General features: G+C 36.8%; 1 protein-coding gene across 2 annotated transcripts in view; it reads left to right on the top strand.

Annotated features, from left to right (window-relative positions):
* MYPN (myopalladin) overlaps positions 1 to 21542 on the top strand; it is an 84911-nt gene that overhangs the window by 9583 nt on the left and 53786 nt on the right. The window contains exon 3 of one of the 2 annotated variants that reach the window (XM_069460335.1): positions 4225 to 5127. The exons of the other annotated variant lie outside the window; for it this stretch is intronic. Coding sequence (XP_069316436.1) covers positions 4226 to 5127 — 902 coding nt within the window. The 5' untranslated portion in view covers position 4225. The remainder of the gene's footprint in view (positions 1 to 4224; positions 5128 to 21542) is intronic. 2 annotated transcript variants of the gene reach the window in all.

Here is a 21542-nt window from a genome sequence, read left to right as displayed (position 1 = left end):
AATCAGAGGCTCTTTGAAATTTTGGTATGAAAGCAAAGCATAATTTCAGTCATTTTATCTACCATAAATAAATTTTCATTTGAAAGTCACCTTAAAGTTATGACTGCCTTTACTAGTTTATGTTTATTTTGTGTGCCTGGAAGTTTTCTTTGTCCTCCTTTATCTGTCTTATTTTACCCTGCAATTAAAAATAAAAGATGAACAACAATAGATTTAGCAGGAAATTCTAATTAACAAAAGAAATCAGCAGATATTTATTGACTCCCTTCTCGGTCCTATGTATGCAGAGATGATGGTATTCAAAACAAAGTGAAAGAGACAGAAAGTAAAAAGACAAATTTGATATTTTCTGATAAGTGCTGTGTTTGGGACTATGTTAAGGACAGTGAGCTTTGGGAGCACATTGGAGAGGTTCTCAACCCAGGGAAGAGAAGAAATTCCAGGGCAGTGATGTCTCCACTTGGAACTGAAGATTGTGTAGAACTAGGTCTGGTAAGATAGTGAAGAGATGTGGAACAGTGAGCAGCCCAAGCAAAAAGATATGTACAAAGATCCGAAGTCAGCACAGTTCATTCATGAGACTGTGAGTATTTCAATAGAATATAGATGTGCTGAATTAATTACAAATCAAGCGTTCAGTTTCTCTTCAAAGATGTTCCTTGGATTAAGCTGCTTCACTAGTTCTACCTCCATTTCTTAGCTTATCAATTCTTGACAATTTTTGTCAATTCTCTGGTCAATGCCTCAGATTATAACTAAAAAATGAGTTTATTCCATATGATATTACCAACAACAGGGTCTTCTAAAACCTAAGGAAGAGTTGTGCTGAGAAATGTGTCAGTACAAAATAGAGACCATGATATGTGGCCATAGTTGTTATATAATAATGATTACTATTGTTGTAATAGTAACTACCATTTATTGAATGTTTACTAAATGTTAAGCACATTTAATCATCACTTCAGCCTATGAGATGGCTGCTGCTATTATCCCTGTCTTACAGATGAGTAACCTGAGGCTTGTCAAGGTTAAACTTTTCTCAAGTTTATACTAGGAAATTAGGAAGTGTCAGAACTAGGATTTGAACCAGTTCTAACACCAAAGATTAGGTCATAAATACTACATTGAAACATTAAAAATATTTTTTATTTTAAATACCTGAAAGTTTTGTTATCTTAATAATTTCTCATGACCATAAGCACAAGAACAGGCACATATTAACACCTCAATTGGCTTCTTTTCTTTAAAAACAAAAAACTAGATGCAGAGAGCAGTGATTACTTAAATGAGGATTTTCTTTTCTATTTCCACCACAGATAAACTTTTTGAAAGTTCTTAAACGTTAACATCACCTTCACCAAAGTACTGTTTTTTACTAACATCAGTTGAGTACCCATTGTAGTGGTAGGCCCCGTTTTAAGGACTTTGCCTTTATAATGTTATTAATTCTCACTCCCCTGGGAAATAAATATTATCCATGTTTTACAAATGAAGAAATCAAAGCTCAGAGAACTTAAGTAAATTTCTCAAAGCCACCCAACTGCTAAGAGGTGAAGCCAGAATTTGAAATCAAATCTATCTGGTTCCAAGGCCAATGCTCATTCTATGCCGCCTCAAGATAAAAGTCATCTGAAAATAAAGAGTTAAAGACAAAGTAACATTAAAACACAATATACAGTAATGTCCAACTAGTAGACAACAGCAGGCCATCCTGATTTATAAGGCACTTAATTTTCCCCCTCCCATCTAAAATATACAAAAATGTAAACTAAAGAAATAGTTGATTTACAAATGAGGATTTTCAGTCATTATATTAATTATATTTTCAAATAGCCTTTTGCTCCTTATTTCATATATCTTTAACTGTTCTTCCACATGGTTGATGCACAAATGAGAAAAACTTTCCACTGGGGTATCAATTACATTTCTATATACTGTGTTGTATATTATTCACTATTCTATGGAATTCAAAATAGCCATATAGTTCTATTTAATGAGTATCTCATAATTTAATTAACTAATTTCTTATTAGACGTGGTGCCAGTTTTTTAATATCATCCATACTGGATGAACATCTTTGTAGATAAATCTTTGCCCTCATCCAACACCTTTGCATTTTAGATTAATCTTTTTTAAAGGCACCACATAGACTTTAACCAAATAAGTGGCTTTAGTAGGGACAATCTCAGGCTGTGGCAAGTAGGTGGAAAAAATATTTTATTGTAGGTGATCCTTTCAGCCATCTCTAATTGCCCTCTCTAGGTGACTACCTACTTTGTCAATTTAAAGGTTAGTTTTGGGTAGCATTCTGGAAGTTTGGGATCTAGGGTACTTCCTAGGAAGCCTTATATATGTGATATCGTGAGGCTAGCATGTAAGCAAAAAGAGATGAATGAACTGAAATAAGTTCTGTCATAGAATCTTAAAGCCAGGAAAGATTTAGGAGATGACTTTCTTGTCCACCTTCCCAGCACAAGGCCCAGCACATAGTAGCCAAGAATAGCAAGTAGTCTTCAGCTCCACTACCATCTCTGACTGACTGGTGGTGGCTGAAGGAGTAGAGCGTTAAGAAAGTCAAGGTCAATGGGAAGAGTGCTATAATCAGTGAGCTGCATCTTTTAAGGATGAGAGAGAGGAGTAACAGCCTATCAGTCACAGGTTTGCCATCCCTCTAGTAAATGTTTGAATGAATAAATGGATACAATGTTAATAATATAAAATTGGTTTGCATTATTGTACAATTCTCTTAGGACTTCAAAAATATTTATTTTTTGAATAGGTAATATAGCCGGGAGTGTTGGCTCATGCCTATAATCCCAGCAATTTGGGAGGCTGAGGCAGGAGGATAGCTTGAGGCCATGTGTTGAAGGCCAGCCTGGCCAACATAGTGAGACCCCATCTCTACAAAAAATTTTAAAAATTAGTCAGGCATGCTGGTGTGTCAGTAGTTCTAGCTACTCAGGAGGCTGAGGTGAGAGGATCGATCATTCAAGCCCAGGAGTTTGACCAAGGCCACGGTAAACTATGATAACGCCACTGGACTCCAGCCTGGGCAAAAAAGTGAGACCCTGTCTGTAAAAAAAATAATAGCAATAAATACATCTACTAGGTAATATATTCATATTATTAAAATTCAAAATCTAGGAAAGATACACAGTGAAAAATCTCCTGCCAAGAACTACAGTTCTGTATCTCCCATATCCTCTCTTAACCATTGTTAATTTAAGAGGTTTTTTAAAATCTAGGCTCTACTTAGTATCTTTGTAACCTTATGTGAAGAGGCTAAATCATAGTTTTCAAGAGCAAATTGAGCTTAATAACAACATTGAATTTAAACAGCTTGTCTCTGGCTGGGCATGATGGCTCACACCTGTAATCCTAGCACTCCGGCCGAGGCCGAGGCAGGAAGATCGCTCAAGGTCTTGAGTTTGAGACCAGCCTCAGCAAGAGCGAGACTCTGTCTCTACTAAAAGCAGAAAGAAATTAGCTGGACAACTAAAAATATATAGAAAAAATTAGCTGGGCATGGTGGCACATGCCTGTGGTCCCAGCTACTCGGGAGGCTGAGGCAGAAGAATTGCTTAAGCCCAGGTGTTTCAGGTTGATGTGAGCTACGCTGACGCCACGGCACTCTAGCCCGGGAAACAGAGCAAGACTCTATCTCAAAAAAAATAAAAAATAAATAAACAGCTTGTCTCTAACAAGCTTATCAAAAACCAAAAGAATTATTTATTTTCTATGAGGTAGATCAAGCCTGTATTTTCAGTAACTAGATGAGACTGTGTTGTCAATATCTTATAATTTCTATAATTTTATTACATTCAAGGTAAAGAGGAAAGGGTGGAGAGTAAATCTCTATATATGAAAGCACTTTATAACTAATAGGCCTTTACAAATATCAAAATTAGGCTCATATATTGTATTTAATATTACTATAGTTATGTCCTAGCTTTCACAATTGAACTTAAATGTAAAGAATTTAATAAAGTGGTAATCACCCAGGTTTTTAATTTCAATCTCAGGGAAACATCATTCAATTCCTATTTATTTTATAATTAGAGAGTAATCTTTAAGTCTTTAAGGTAAATGTTGTAAAAGTATTAAAATTAGGCAATTTTTAATTTTGAGCTCTAAGTTCTTAAGAATCCACTATACTGTAACAGACATAGACTTGTCGTTCCCTAGAAATGATCTGAACTTTTTGTTATTATTGTTTTGTGACAGCATGCAAGACGACAGCGTAGAAGCTTCTACCTCCATATCTCAGCTTCTAAGAGAGAGCTATTTAGCTGAAACCAGACATCGGGGGAACAATGAGAGAAGTCGAGCAGAACCTTCCTCCAACCCTTTCCATTTTGGCAGTCCTTCTGGGGCTGCTGAAGAAGGAGGAGGCCAAGATGACCTTCCAGATCTTTCAGCCTTTCTGAGCCAAGAAGAATTAGATGAAAGTGTCAATCTGGCAAGACTGGCCATCAACCACGACCCTTTGGAGAAAACAGAGGAAGCTCAAGCCAGAAAATGGCTTTCTTCTGATCAGGTGAAACACTCACCTAAATCAAGTTTTGAGCCTAACTTCTGCCAGGATGACCCTCGAAGTCCTACCAGCTCTAAAGAGAAGCCCCAGGAGGCAAAAAGGCCACAGTATTGTTCTGAAACCCAGTCCAAAAAAGTATTCTTAAATAAGGCTGCCGACTTCATTGAAGAGCTATCCTCCCTTTTCAAAGCCCATAGCTCCAAAAGGATTAGACCTCGTGCCTGCAAAAACCACAAGAGTAAATTGGAATCTCAAAACAAAGTTGTGCAGGAAAACAGCTCCAGTTTGTCAGATCTGTCAGAAAGACGAGAAAGATCTTCTGTTCCCATCCCTATCCCTGCGGATACCAGGGATAATGAAGTGAATCACGCCCTTGAACAGCAGGAAGCCAAGAGGCGTGAAGCTGAGCAGGCTGCCAGTGAGGCGGCTGGTGGAGACACCACCCCAGGGTCTTCACCTTCATCTTTGTACTATGAAGAACCTCTGGGGCAGCCTCCCCGGTTCACTCAAAAGTTACGGAGCAGAGAAGTTCCAGAAGGAACCCGAGTACAGTTGGATTGCATAGTGGTAGGAATTCCACCACCTCAAGTAAGGTAAAAATGTCCCATTAGTAATGTTTGGTCATTGCTTTCCATCTACCACGATCCTCCTAAGTATTATTTTTTAAGTGCGTGGTTTCGAAAATTATATACTCCCTTTGAGAAAAGCAGTGTCTAAGGCAGCTCTGTCCAATACAAATGTAATACTAGCCATGCACGTAATTTAAAGTTTTCTACTAACCGCATTTTAAAAAGGTAAAAAGAAAAAAAAGGGTAAAAATAACTAGGTGAAATTAAGGTTAATAATATGCCTTATTTAACCAATATATTAAAAATATTATCATTTCAACATATGTTCAATATAAGAATTATTAAGATATTTTACATTCTTTTCATCAAAGCAGAGATTTGAAATCTAGTGTGATTCTACAACTATAGCACATCTCAATTTGGATGCTAAATTTTCCTAGGAAAAATTTAATCTGTATTTAGGTTTCATAAAATTTATTATTGAAAAAGTAGATTGATATATCCAAGTTGTTCCAAACTTACTTAAAAGTTTTGCAATAACCGAGATGAGTATCAGTTTTTAAATTTAAACTAATTAAAATTAAGTATAATTTTAAAATTCGGTTCTTTAGTTGTACTAGCCACATTTCAAGTGCCCAATAGCTACAAGTGGCCACTGACTACAGTTTTGGACAGTAAAGTTCTACAGTCTGTAACTTAAAAAAAGAAAGTATTTAAGATCTCTACTCAATGAATACTGGCAGTATCTTTTGAATTTTAAAGAAAGCCGGGTGTGCTGGCTCAGGCCTGTAATCCCAGCACTTTAGGAGGCTGAAGCGGGAAGATCACTTGAGGCCAGGAGTTCAGGACCAGCCTGGGCAACATAGTGAGACCTATCTTTACAAAAAGTACAAATATTAGCAGGGCATGGTGGTGTGCGCCTGTAGTCCCAGCTACATGGGAGGCTGAGGTGGGAGGGTCTCTTGAGCCCAAGAGTTGAGGCTTTAGTGAGCTATGATGATGCCACTGAACTCCAGCCTGGATGAGAGAGTGAGACCCTATCTCTAAAAACCTTTGATATCAGCTTCACAAACACTATGACTGATGTATGGAGAGGACATTCTTCTTTTATGTGCCTACCATGGTTAGCTTTTCTGTGAGGCCAATAAAATATAAGCTTCAGAGCTCCTCACTTGCATAGGCTACACCTAATTTTGTGCTCTAATTTTATTTTTTTAAGGTGCCCTCCACATTTATGAGCTTCAGTTCCCATAAAACCTGGAACCAGCCTTAGCCCCCAGGGAAACAATTGCTACCTCTAATACTACAATGAAATAATATGTGAATAATGTGGTTGAACTCTATTACTTTTGTAGAGAATTACTAGTATTTAGAGTCCTATAAGAGTTACTTTGCCTCCCTAACTACCCAATTACTACTAGAATATGACTTCGTCACTATTTAATGTTTATTCTCTACATGTAAACAGGGCCTCATCTTTTTCATACATAATATTCATACTATAAGATACTAATAGTATTAATATTATTTTATTTATATATGCAAATTAATTCAAGGGATTCTGGCCCAAAGACATATTTATACATTGAATTTTGCTTTCCTAAGGCAATATTAAATATTATTTCTACGGTGGCATATACATTTTACAATCAGGTTCTTCAACCGATTTCCTTGGAGGGCAAGAATTCTGTTGTTTTTACCTTTGTATCTTGAGCACCAAGCACAGCTTTTGGCCCATAGTAGCCACTTAGAAATATTGAGTGAACTAAGGAATAAAGAAAGAAGAAAACAAGAAACTCAACTTAGATTTAAATCAGGACTGAGACAGTTGGCCTAAGATGTGGCAAAGGGTTGGAACTGAAGCACACAGGGCAGTGTCTGCCCTTCTGCTCTAAACGTGCCTGATGACACTCTCTGGGATTCCAGTCAGTAACACTAGCGAGATGTCATTATAGCACCATGACTGATACCACGCTGTGGCACCTGGTCAGTCTCAGATAGCTGGTGAGCACGCATGTTATGGTCTACATGCAACTTAAATTAGTCTTGTCCAGTCCACTAGTTTCTAGACATAGATTCGTCCCCCCCAAAATTAGACCAGATTGTTCAGTACTCATCCTCCCATTTCTCAACCACAACAATCTCAGATAGAAGAACAAATTCAGTGCACCACTGAGAAAGATCAATTAGGAAGGACTATAAAGTACCCGTTCCCTCAAAAACAAGAAATCTATGACAATTCAAAAACTACTTAATCAACCAACTAAAAATTGACAAATGTACAAATTTAAAAGTGAAATACATGTATATACCTTCCAAGTAGCTATATTAATTTTACCTGGGAAGAATTTCTTTACTGATAGAGTTCATGTCTATATCCCAACCACTGGTTTAATGCCAGGAAATTTGTAGATATTCAGTAAATACTTTCAGAATGAATTAGTATTTAATTTCATGGCTGCAATTATATTAAGAAAAAAATTAGAGTTTTTCAGGTACATTGTTAGCTATCATTATTTTCCTAAGCACAAAATTTATATAACTAATTAGAAAGCAAATATTTAGTTAGCTTTTACTATGTGCTCAACACTGTAATCCATGCAATGACAGACACAGTATTTATACAAGTCCCTGCTTTCAAGAAGCTTCCCATCCAATTAAAGAAATTAACCTGATTTTTATAGTACAAACCATAAGTACTATCAGGTTTCAGAGAAGAGAGGGAGGACTAGAAAAGTCAAAGAAGGCTTCAGAGATATAGGGGAATTGTAGTTGAATTTGAAGAGTAAAAAGGATTTAGGTAAAGATTTACTCATTCATTCATTCAACAGATACCTATTGAGTTACCAAAGTGATTCACTATTAGTACAAAACAATCGTGAGCTATTGGAGGTCAGGGACCTAGTTTTGAAACCCAGTCTAAACTCCTCTGAGAGGGTAGCTCAGACAGACATGTAATCAAAACACAACAATATTGCATCATAAGGGCTATAACAAAAGTATGCATAAGCTGCAATGGTGGCTCAAAGGAAGATGGGAGTTACTTTGCCTGGAGTGCAGGATAAAGGAAGCATGAACACAGGAGGTGGAGGAGAACAAGGATGGAAGGAGAAAGCAGGTGCAAAGGCCCAGAGGCAAGTGTTTTCAGGGAACCACAAGTACTTGGTGGTGCCAAGAACATGGGTATCAGATAAGGAAAGATTAGAGATGAGGTCAAAGAGGTAGGCAGAAGGGATGGGTCCTTTCAGGCCAGGTCAACTCAACGTGTTTACATAATGTTTTTATATGGCAGGGAGGAGACTGACCTAACTGGAAAGGAGAGTAGAGCTAGATGACTTTGAAGAACCTTGAAAGCAACACAGAATAGTACAGACTTGGTTTCAACACAAACAGTAAACTATTTAAGGTTGTGTATAGGGAAGTAACAAGATGAAAGGGAGCATTTAAGGAGAATTAGTCTGGAAGAATGAGTGAAATCGGAAAAGAATGGAGCCACAAGGCCACTTAAGAAGCTGTGGAAGGCATCCCAGGCAAGTCAGACACAGGTGGGTGCAGTGGCAATGAGGAGAAAAGACCTTAGTGAGAGACATTTAGAAGAAAAGAAATCAAGCTGAACTTGGTGACTGGCTAGATAGGAAGGATGAGTAAAAAAATTTACTCCACAAGTTTATGGAGTTGAGTACCTGAAAGAAAGATGGGGTCACTGGCAAGGACTGAGAAAGTGGAAAAAGTAGCTAATTTGTGGAGGAAGTTGATAAGGGTTTGAGTCTGTTGGGAGAGAGGGACCATATCCAATAGGCAGTCGGAAATGCAGCACTGAAGGTCAAACGAGAGAGTACTGGAGCTAGAGACGTTCCAGGGAGTAACTTGGACACTGGGAAAGTCTGACACAATATCTCTGTCATTACAAAGGGATTGTAAACACAACTTCTAGTTGTTGGTTCAGTCCAGGGCTAGAGTGGAGTAATGTTTTCCTTCGTTTAGCAGTAACTCTTCCCTTCCCCCCCCCAAAAAAAAACCTCATTACATTTTATCCCAATACATGTTACACACGCACACACACACACACACACACACACACGGAGATTTCATTTTAAGATAAAATTGGTGCTATTGGGTTTGAAGAGGGGTGGGGTGGAGGCGCCTGGAGCCCTACCTGCTTGCTCACCACTGAAACTCCTGAGGCATCTCCACAGGACACAGTAGCACAAATTTTGATCCAGAGCTTCCCTTTAAAAAATGCATTAAAATAATAAAATAATGAGACATTTTGGTTTGCTAAATAGAAACATCATAGTCAATAAGGACAGTATCATCTTGCTATTTTAGTAAGAAAATATAGTAAGTATACTGGGCAACTGAAGCCTAACTTTGTATCTGTGTGCTCCTGTGTGTAATCAGTATTTTATCCATGTTCTTGTCACCCTAGTTTAGCAAGGTGAAAAATCATTTCTGTTTATATTGTTGATTTCCAAGTTAATTGGGTAGAAATTGTTTTATAAATAGAAGTGGGATCCTATATCACTGAAACTAGCATTTTTGAAAGCTTATTAATCTTGGACATAGCTTCACTGGAGGAGTTGTCCTAGAAAATGGAATACATTCATGTGTTTCCCACAGATGAAAGAGTCTGTGTGACTTCACAGCAAATGGCCATGATCCTTTTGTGTATCCTGACTCCAAATTCTTTTCCCAGGAATGTACGGCTAGGTCACGCTCTGTTTGCTTGTACACAACCTTTGAAGGCAGCACAAATTTGCCTTTTATAGTTGCTGATGCCCACTATGGCCAAGTTTTATTATTGCTACTTCTAGACATTTGTCTATAAGTACTGTGCCAAGAATATAAAAAGGAAACAAAATAGTTATAAAGAAAAAGGATATCTTAAATGATAAACAGAAATTTCATACTATATTATTTAGGGTCTTTTTCTTTCTACTTTTTAGAAAAGTCTAGAAACCTTGATTATTCTTTCATCCAACAAATATTAAGTGCCTATTTAAGTGTGATATACTGTTGTAGGCACTAAAGTTAAAGCAGTGAACAAGACAGACAAATTCCCTGACTTCATGGGGCTTAGAAGGGACACCGATAATAAATAAAAATTCCACAAATGATTTATATGATTACAATTATGATAAATGTTATAAAGGAGGGATCATGTAGCAAAGGGATCTTGTGAGTAGGTTGGAAAGGTTTTCCTGAAAAGTGATATTAAAGATGAGACACAAGGGATGGCTAGGAGTTTGCCTAGCAAAGTAGGGTGGGGAAAAAAGCATTGCAGGCTGAGGGCATAGAAAATTTGAAGCCCTTGAGGCAGCAAGGTAATTGTTGAATTTAGGGAATTGGAGGAATGATGTCGCCAGAATATAAAGAGTGAGGAGGAATGGTTTGAGATTAGTCCAGAGAGGGTGTAGAGGCCAGATTCTGAGAACCTCCTAGAACAAGTTACTCAAAATGGTTCCCTAGACGAGCAACGTCAGCATCAACTGGGACCTTGGTGGACAGGCAAATTCACAGGCCACACCTTGGACCCACGGAATCAGGATCTCTAAGGATGAGGCTCAGCCATCTGTATTTTAATAAACTGACAATTTGCTGATAATTTGTTGAAGCTAAGCAATGTGTGCATAGAGGTTCATTATACTAGTCTCTACTTTGTGTATGTTTGAATGTGTCCATAATGAAAAACTTTTAAAAATAATATTAGTAACTTTTACAAGTTTTAAAATTTTTATGTAAGTAGAATCATAATGTCTATTTTCTTCTGCTACTTGAATGTTTCCCCTAAAAAGTGTATTCATGTTACATGTCACTTTAATTCACTTGTTTTCATTGCTATATAGTATTTTACTATGACTAGAATATTATTGATGCATATTTGGATTGTTTCCAGTTTTTTTTTTCCTAATATAAACCATAGTACTATAAATGCTCTAATATACTTTTCTGGTACACAAGTTTGTCTTGGTGCATGAGTGTGTTTAGGCATGGAATTGCTGGCAGAATATATATAACTTCAACTTTATGTAATAATGATCTCAAATTGTTTTTACCAAAGGAATCGTTTCAATTTACATTCACATCACCATTGTATAAGAGTTTTGGGTTGTTCTACATCATTGCCAATATTTATATTAAAGGTTAAGCATCCTTTATCTGAAATTCTTGGGACGAGAAAAGTGCTTCAGATTTTGGATTTTTTCAGATTGTGGAATATTTGTATTATACTTACTGGTTGAGCATCACAAATCTGAGACTTCAACATCTGAAATGCTCCAATGAGCATTTCCTGTGAGCATTTTGGATTTTGGAGCATTTGAGATTTCATATTTTTGGACTTGTGATGCCCAACCTTTACCAGACTTTTTAAATTTTGCCAATCTGATGTGTGTGAAGTGTTATCTCATGTGGTTTTAATTTTCATTTTTGTAGTTACTAATGAGGTTGAGAATTTTTTCTTTGTTTATTGATCATTCAGGGTTCATTTTCTATGAAGGGCCTGTTTATGTCTTTTACTCATTTTTCGATTGGGTTGTTTGTTCTTTTCCTATTGATTTATAAAACTTTTTAAATATTCTGGATACTAGTCATATGACATATGCATTATGAAAATAGCCTCTCCTCTTGGTTTGTCTTTTTATTTTCTCTATGGTGTCTTTTGATAATTATTCTTAACTTTAGTGTCAAGTTAATTAATTTTTCCTTTATGATTTTGGTTTTTGTAGTTTGTCTCATTTAAGAAATTCTTCCTAACCCCAAAGTCATAAAGATAATCTTGTATCTTGTCTTCTAAAAGTTTTATAATTTTACCTTCTACATTTAAGTTTTTGATCCACTTAAACTTGATTTTTGTGTATGATGTAAAGCAGGGGACCTATTTCAATTTTTTTTTAGATCGGATAACCAATTATTCCAGCACAATATGAAAGAGTACATCTTCTCCCCACTGATATATAGTGCCAGCTATAGGATAAATCAAAATTCCATAAATGTGTGGGTTTAGTTCTGGCCTCTCTATTCTTTTCCTGTGGTTTATCTCATTACCATAGATTTTTCACAGTTCTTGGTTTCCCACTTTTTCATTTTAAGGATTGTTGGTTCTTTTTGTTCTTTTGCTTTACAATATAAATTTTAGAATCATCAAATTCCACAAAAAATTTAAAAGATCTAATAAGATTTGGGGGATTACATTGAATCTGTGGATCAATTTAGGGAGAATCTGGCATCTTTAAAATACTGAGCTTTCATATTCCAGAGCATAATGTGTTTCTCTATTTTTTAGGTATTTTTTAATATATTTCAATAAAGATTTGTAAACTTTTCTCTGGGTCTTACAAATCTTTGGTTGGCTTTATTCTTAGCTACCTCCTTCTTATGCTATTATAAATGGTAACTTTTAAAAAATTATATTCTATATTTGTTATATATAATAATACAATTGATTTCTATAACTTTGCTAAGTTTATGAAACAATTCTCCTTAGGGGAATTTTTCTCATTCAACAACCACTAAATTCATGAAATCTTTCCTCAATGGACTTTTTTTTGAGTATTCTTCCTTTCCAGTCCTCTATTTTATATTCCATTTTCTTGCCTTTTTGAGCTAGATAAGTCTTCCAGTACAATGTTGAACAGAAGTGGTGACCCTGGGTGCCCTAGTCTTATTTCTGATCTTGAAGGGAATGTTTTCCATTTTTCAACATATTATGTAAGATTTTGTGGTAAGTTCTTTTGTCTAGAAGATTAATATTTTTAAAAATGATGAATGGATGCTGAATTTCATCAAACACTTTTTCTGCATTTATTGAGATTATCATAGGTTTTTTCCTTTACCCTGGTAAAGAATATTGGTTTTTTATAATGTTAAACCAATTTGGAATTCTCAGGATAAACACAATTTGGTCATAATCTATTATATTTTTATGTATTTCAGGACTTGGTTTGCTAATATTTTGTTTAGAACTTTTGCATTTTTGTATTTTCCTTCTCGTATTTTTGTGAGAAGAGAATTGGCCCCAAGCCCCAAGTGGAATGTTTAATCAGTACAACTGGTATAGCCCTTGAGGCAGTATATGGTTTGCATCTTTCTGATTGGTTGGAGGCATCCAGTCTGAATCAACTGTCAATTATTTTGAGTATCACTCCTGTCCAGATCATATTGCAAAGCAATTCCAAGATTTAAAGTTTGGGTAGATGAGGAAAATTCCCTAAAGGAGACTGGGAAGGAACATCTCAAATGGTAGGAAACAAATGGGGGCAGTCATAAGGAAGAGTTGCTTCACGAAGGAATAAGTACTCAAGCACTCTAAATACTAGAGATCACGTGAGACGCAAACTGAAAAGTATCATTTGATTTAGTAACATGGAGACCATGATGACCTCAGTAAGAGCAGTTTTAAAAGGGTAATGGGTGCAGAGGCAGATTAGACGTAATTTAACAGTGAAAAGGGGATCATATCAGAATGGTAAACTGAGCACATGGCCTACCTTCCCTTCCAATACCCCAAAACCTAACTGGAAAACAGTATAGAGTGCCATCTATAGACCGGAAATTTTTAGAAATCCCCCAAATGTATAAAGCATGCGGAGGTGACAGATCCAAGTTTTGCGGGCCCTAAAGTGTATACAATTTGGGAGGTCCTCTTTAAGATAAATAATGCAAAATTGTGAAGACACACTTAAGTACAGGTCCTTGGAAGGGAACCACGCAGGTGAGGAAACCTGAAGTTTCATTGGTTTTCTGGTAAATCTGCCTCTAAGCAGATGGAACCTGACTGACAAGAAAATGCAAAGCCCAAATCATACCCCAGAGAGGACGGCTGCGGAGCTAAGAACTCTTCTGGGTGTGCTGAGGCTCGAAGACACAAGACACAATAAGCGAGAGGGCGCAGGGGGAGTCAGGGTGATTAGTCTGGAAACTACATTCAGAGCAGCTGTGTAGGCTGTGCCTCCTGCTCCCCCTGCTTGGGCTGAGCAGCAAACACAGCCAATTGACACAGAAGCCAGAGCTGGCAAATGCGTGCTGGGGAGGCAGGGCAGTGTCCCAGATAGCGAGCGGGAACAGGACTGAAGAGCTGCTGGAACACAATACATGCCTCACCTGAAATTACAGCCTGCCCCTCCCTGACAAGCACCAGAAACACCTCCTGTATGTAATCAGAGCCAACCTCCGTAAAATTGCAAGGTTTTCAAACAGCTAAGGAAAGTCAATACCATGAAAGGGGCTCTAAATTGAACACATAGAATTTCTTCTGAAAGAAAGATTTAACATAGCAAACAGAAGAAAGGAAGAAATTAAACTTTAGAATATGTAACATGGAAAGATTCAAGTACATTGAATCAACAATAACAACAAAACTAGGAAATTCAATACGTTCACTTGTTCATTTGTTCAATAACAATTCATTCAGCACTCACTAGGCATCAGGAACTAGTCCAAGGACTTGGGATTCATCGGTAAATAAAGCAAAGTTTTCTGCCATATTACATTCTAGATGAGACGAAAGAGAATAGATAGATTCTCAATCTATTTCGTCACAATAGATTTAACGAATAAATTATGTAGGAATTTAGTAATAAGTACTCTGAGAAAAAGAAAAAGGATTTCTAGAGGGAAATTTCTAGAAGGATTACTAGTTACCCCTCCTCAAAGTAATTTAGTCTTTTTAAAATATTATTTTAGGAACTGTTTTCATCTTCACATTTATTCATCCTCTCTTTTGTTATGTCTAAAATTGGCTATGTGATAAGGGGTGGCCCTGAAGACTTAGCATTAGCCAATTGCTATTTATGCTTTTCTTAAGTTATGAAGAAGTTTCCACCTGGAAGAACTCAATAAGTTTTAATAAAACTGAAAGCACAGACATATCCTCCCATTTACACTCCCACCTTCCCACGAGTGGACATGAAAACTTAAGTTTGTTAACTCAGTAGCAGTCAAACAGGACATACAAATTATATCACAAAATCCAGCATGACCTTGAGTCCTGTTAGAAAACATCCACCATCCTATTGTCCAATATACTCCAGCTGTACTCTGTATATGAAGAGTGGCTCTGAATCTTGGAGAGAGCTAGAAATGTCAGCAAGCAAATAACTACCTTTTGGCTGTGTTGCAGGCCTCACATTCTTCCCTTATGAGATCCAACATTGTTAGATGAAGCTAATTAAAAACAATTCAAGGGAAGTTCTTTTCTAGCACCTAAGCCTTCTTAAAAAATGCAGATGAAAAAGACTTGAGGCCATAATAATCCTAATTGGGTTCATTCATTTAACATTCATACAACAAAATGTTTTTGGGGCAGCTTTGATGTACCAATGCACTCTGCTAGGTGCCAGATAAACAGTGGTAAACAAACGAGATAATCTTTGCCCTCGTGGTATTTATTGTCCAGTAAAAGAGAGAGACATTAAAACAAATAAACCTACAAATAAATATATAATTATAAATTATATATAGGTCCTGCGAAGAAATAGAACAGGGTATTAGGGGAGGGAATAATAGAAGGTGGGACAGGGACTGTGGAAGGACTGGGACATGTTTAAAGAAAGACTCTGAGTAATCATTCTTTTAATGAACGTTGTTACTGGTGAGTCAGAATAACACATTCAAATTATGGTTAGAAGTTGTTAATGTGCTAAAACAGTGAGTCATAATATTTACCCAAGCCATATTTTAGATGAAATAGTAACCTAACAGCAGAATGGTAATATGTAGCCAAAAAGTCCAGTTCAATCTGGAAAATGTGTCTCTTGGTGTCTTCCTTCTTCCTTCCCAGGCTTGGTAGCTTACATGAGGCGAGCTAGCCTTGGGTATGAAAGGCGGGTCCTTTTTTGTTATGTGAACTTGCCCCATTTCCCCAGATCATGTACTCATTTCTTTTGAGCAATGCATCACAGCTGGCAGGCAGTGCCATTCGGTAAGTATCATGAGGATTTGGCATTCTAAAAACACGCTGCTGGGCAGGGCACGTCTATGAAAGCATTCCCCAACACGGCAGACGTTTAAGGAGAGTCTGATTTCTTCTTTACCCTCAAAAGTTTTCAGAGTAGCTGGGTAAATTGAATCACCTTTCCAGAAGGCAGCCTGATCTGTGTGTTATTTCTAAGTGGGTCATGCTGTTAATGTCAGAGTGACGGTTACTGATTGTTCTTTGGGCCTGCTGAAGCCGTCCTGGCCATCTGAGTAAGGACAGAAACGCTTCTGACAGAGTTTGGGCATTGGAATCACTCCACCGATCTCCTTGCTATCCAATGGCACATGGTTGTCCTCACTCTCCTTTTCATAAGGACAAAAAATATGATGTAAAGAATTAAGATAATCCTATAATGTTTATATGAAGGAAGGTATTTATTTGTTTTGAAATAGCTATTTACACTTGTTTTATCAAATTAATAGTTACATTGCTTAAAAAGTCAAATATCATTAAAGCACAGACCACTTTGAACTCTTTTTTGCAGTTTTCTGCTTATTTACCTCTAGCTTTCTAAATAACATGCCAGTAGCTCTTAAACCTTTTGTTCTCAGGACCCATTTGGTCTTAAAAATCATTGAGGCCCAAAAGAGGTTTTGTTTATGTGACTTATAATTATTTATCATGTTAGAAATCGAAACTGAGAAATGTTTTAAATATTTACTTATTCGTTTTAAACTAATAATAAACATGTTAACATAAATAATCTTATGAAGAATAACTGTATTTTTCAAAACAAAACATTGAGTGAGAAAAGTAGCATTGTTTTACATTTTTTGCAAAGCTGTGTAATATCTGGCTCAATAGACAATGGCTGGATTCTCATATTTGTTTCTGTATTCAGTTTGTTGTACTATGTTGTTTGGGTTGAAATAAATGAAAAAAAATCCAGCCTTACACAGATATGTTATCAGAAACAGGAAGAGTATTTTAATAGGCTTTTCAGATAATTGTGGCTATTCTTATTTAATACTGTATCAATATAAAACAAGCAGTAGTTTCTTAAAGGTTAGTTCCCATGTGAAATCTGGAATCATCCCAATGAGCTTTGGTACTCTGCTGTACTAAAACCCATTGGTCTGTCTTGAACTTTAAAGGGTAACATCATGACACATTGGTCATTTGGAAAATAGTAATGCAGATCTTCCAAAAGGTGACACATTTTATTGTATAATATTTAAAAAGCATATTTATTAAAATCATCACTGATTTAATGAAAAAGTTTTTAAGTATTGGGAATCCCTAAACTCATTGTGGGGGATACGAGTTATCCAAAATTCTAATTTTTCCTTGAAACCTCGAATTTTTTTCATTGGCAACAAATACTGTCTGTTATTTTTACTTAAAGTGACAGGCTTACTGCTTTCATTTTTGAGAAAATGTCTGCCGAATTCCCAAGTCTGAATAACCATAATTTGTCTGTCATTTGTTCTTTGAAGTTAAAATATTGTTTTATGTATTGCTCAATGTGAACAATCACAGAAGTGCTCTTACATATACAGGAGAAATCCTTTATGCTATTCTCCATTTCACCTCCCAAAGTATTAAAAACACATGAACTAAAGGTTGAGATTTAATAAAAGTAATGATTTTTACTGCTTCATCAAGAATATTTTTCAGTGAAACTGGAGTTTTCTTTTTTCTTTTTATTTATATATATACTTATGTATTTATTTTTTACTGCAAATGTGGTGGTAAACACAATAACCACTCATCAGTTTTGTGACAGTGCTTTAATTTGTGTTGCTAAAGCACCAGTAGTTTTACCCACTGTGGCTTTTGCACCATCAATGTAAATGTCAATGCAGTGAAAAGACAAATAATATCTTAGTATCGTATGAAAATAGTTTTGTCTTCACAAAAAGTGAACTACACTTTCAGAACCACTGTAAGATGCTCACATTGCTATTGCTTGGTATGCCGATGTTAGCTATTTTCTGTTGACTTCCTATTGTGTAAGATGGAAGTTTAGCACCCCTGTACTAGACCAGCACCCCTGTTGTTCTTTCCTTCATCACCTCAACAGAATCATATCACACTGTTGTTTAAAATATTATTTAATGTTTACCTTCACATTACTACCTAAATATTGTTCATGACTAAGCCTAGAAGGGTAAAATGAATGTTTCTTTGCTTGTGCAACTTTTTATTTTCATCTAAAATTGATTGCTGTCTTCTGTTTTGATGTGCTTAGTTCTGTTGTTCTAACACAAATTTGTCTCAATTCTCCAATAAATTTGTGTAACTTCTCCTAAATATTCTCTTCTACGCAGTTAGGTCTCAGGTGACCCATCAGACCCATTTGGTTTTCCCTAGAAAAATCCCTTTGGAAGGCCTTTCTCCTCCTGCTCCAACATGGAGCAGCTGCTGGGTTAGCCTGCAACTCAGCTTTCATCCTGTTCAGAAGAGGAGAGGTGACCTAGTGTGGAGATCTAAAAGCTCATTTTCCAAACTTGTAACCAATTTCTCTATCTTAAGCTCTGTCTCCTCCCCCATTGTTAGCAACCTCTTATCTTCAAATCCCAAAACTTTCTGGGGTTCTGCTGCACAAATTGGCTTCTTCTTTCACTGACATTCCCAAGTCAGCACTTGGTTTTCACATTTCTCGACTCTCCTGGCTCCTCAATCTGCTTTCTATCTTCCAAAAGTTTTTAAGGTTCTGTTCTGGTATTGTCTCCCCTCCCACTCTCTTTGCCTTCATGGTTTTGTACCTTTTAAAAATTCTTTTATTTTCATTTTAGGGGTATTTACGGAGAGGAATAAAGGTAAACACATGTACTCAATACATCATGTTTAATTGGATGTCCAGTATTTGGATTTAGAACGACACATGCTCTGAGGCTTTGTTTATACAAGTTCTTTGAGGTCTTGGTGAGATTTATGCTTTGGGAGATTTATAGACACATTTCAGCAGCTGCATGTACTGCTGCTATCACAACAGAAATCAAAGACTGGCATAGAATTTGATGAAATAAATAACAAATACTTACCAAATATTAACTATTAATTTGTTCCATCATACAGCCTTTTAACAAGTCCATCAAACACTTATTTTCTGAGTACCCACCATGTGCCAGGACACTACTGTAGGTACTGGGATTGTAGTCCTGTCATGGACTTTACAGTCTAGTCAGGGGAGCAAACGATACCAAAGTAAACAAGTATATAAGATCATTTCAGACAGTAACGTGCTATGAAGATAACAAAAGAGGGTAATGTGAGAGAGTGACTGAGGACAAGGGGACTATAGAGGAAGAGGGTCAGGGAAGGCCTCTCTGAGGAGGGGACATTTGAGCTGAAGTCTGACTGATAAGAAAGACCTATCTTTGTAAATATCTGGGGAAACAGAATTTTGGGGAAAATCCCAAGGTGGGGAAATCGCTTATGTGTTCACAGAATATGTAGAAAACCAATGTGGTTGAAACACAGTGAAGGGAAGAGTGATGGGGCATGGGTCCAGAAATCAGAATGGGAAAGACAAATTTAGATGTTATCCCAAATGGAGGTGGTGATTGAAACTACAGGATGAGGTAAGATGGCCAAAGGAGATAGTATAGAGAAAACTGTGCCATGCAGGGTGGTTGCTGCAAGAGCATATGAGACACTGTTTCTACCTTCCAAGAATTTACAATCTAATGAAATTGGTGAGATAAGACAAAATTTCAAAATAGACAATAAAAGACAGCATATAATCAAGTCTTGCATGACATAGCCCCAGTTTAGAAAAAAGTGAAGTTAGAAAACATAACGATCATTGAGAAGTGATGGTAAAAGATAGCTTAGTGTAGGAGGCAATATCTGAGCCAAATTTTGATGGATGAGTTATATTTGCAGTAGCTGAAAGACAGAGGAAGAGAATCTCAGATAGAAAGAAAAACATGAGCGGAGACTTGAATGTGGGGGTGACCATAACATATTTATGGAGCAGTAGAGAATAGTTTGACTATTGGGAAGTAGTTGAATAGGTGGGTTTTCTTAAATGAACTTTAGAATCTTGCTTTGTAAATGGTGGGAGGGAGGGATTAAATCACTGAGTGGTTAGATCTGAAATTACAGTAAAGATTACCAACTGCCAGGACTATTTAATTTTTGACATGGAATAGTTGTAATACTTCCCACTTAATTACTTTTTATTATGTTGATAACTATTATTAAGTAGCTGGGCATGGTGGCTCACACCTGTAATCTCAATACTTTGGAAGGTCAAGACAAGAGGAGGATCATTGGAGGCCTGGAGTTTGGGACCAGTCTAGGCAATATAGTGAGATCCAATCACTAAAAAAACCAACAACAAAATTAGCCATTCATGGTGGCATGTGCCTATAGTCCTAGCTACTCGGGAGGCTGAGGCAAGAGGATCACTTGAGCCCAGGAGTTCAAGGCTGCAGTGAGCTGTGATCATGCCACTGCACTCCAGCCTTAGCAACTCTCTAAAAAAAAAATTATTTCAAAAAATGAAAAAACATAAAAGTGTGCACTGAGACATCTTATCTATCCTTATCCACCTTGTTGCCCTTCATCCCCAGTGGGTAGCCACTTTTGGCTATTTTGGCAATTTATTCTTTCCAGTTGTCTTTATGCAAATGTAAATAACATGAGCATATCTTATTTCTTGCCCATGGTACCTGGTTCCTAGGGCTTCTGTAACAAATTATTGCAAACTGGATGGCTTCAAACAACAGAAATCTGTTCTCTCACAGTTCTGGAGACTAGAAGTCTGAAATCAAAGTGTCACCAGGGCCATGTTCCATCCAAAACTCTGGGAAGAATCCTCCCTTGCCTATTCTTAGCTTAGCATATAGAAACATATTTACCTTAAGTTATTTGCCAGAGTTGGGCCACTCCTGGGAGAATATGACCCATCCTCCTTACTCCAATGACTCAAGTAACAGAGCAAATTAATTTTCATTTAGTTATGTCAGATGAAATTTCTCAGGAGGGAATGAGTGTACTCAACTTCACAAACCTTTATTATCTCTTAGATTCCATCTAAATAAGCTAATGTCACAGTTATTTAATGCATGCTATGGAAATCTAGAAGTCATTTCAGGTGAAGCCAAGTTCCATATTAAAGACCCTGCTCTTGGTGGTTGGTGGTACTTGCTTTCCCATGCATCTTCTCCCTTTGTATCATTCTCAATAGGAGCCACTTTCTAATTTCCTGACTCAGGTGTCAATGTGATTTGAATCCTGCCAACTCTTCTCATTGTTACAATCAAATGCTACCATAATAATGGATGGGTTTTTGTTCTGACTTTATTTTTTTTTTTTTTTTTTTTTTGAGACAGAGTCTCACTTTTTTGTCCAGGCTAGAGTGAGTGCCGTGGCATCAGTCTAGCTCACAGCAACCTCAAACTCCTGGACTTAAGCGATCCTACTGCCTCAGCCTCCCAAGTAGCTGGGACTACAGGCATGTGCCACCATGCCCGGCTCATTTTTTTTGTATATATATATATTTTAGTTG

Source organism: Eulemur rufifrons, chromosome 28 (genome assembly GCF_041146395.1).
Source record: "Eulemur rufifrons isolate Redbay chromosome 28, OSU_ERuf_1, whole genome shotgun sequence".
NCBI classification, from domain to species: domain Eukaryota; kingdom Metazoa; phylum Chordata; class Mammalia; order Primates; family Lemuridae; genus Eulemur; species Eulemur rufifrons.
This window is presented reverse-complemented; position numbering and strand designations above follow the sequence as displayed.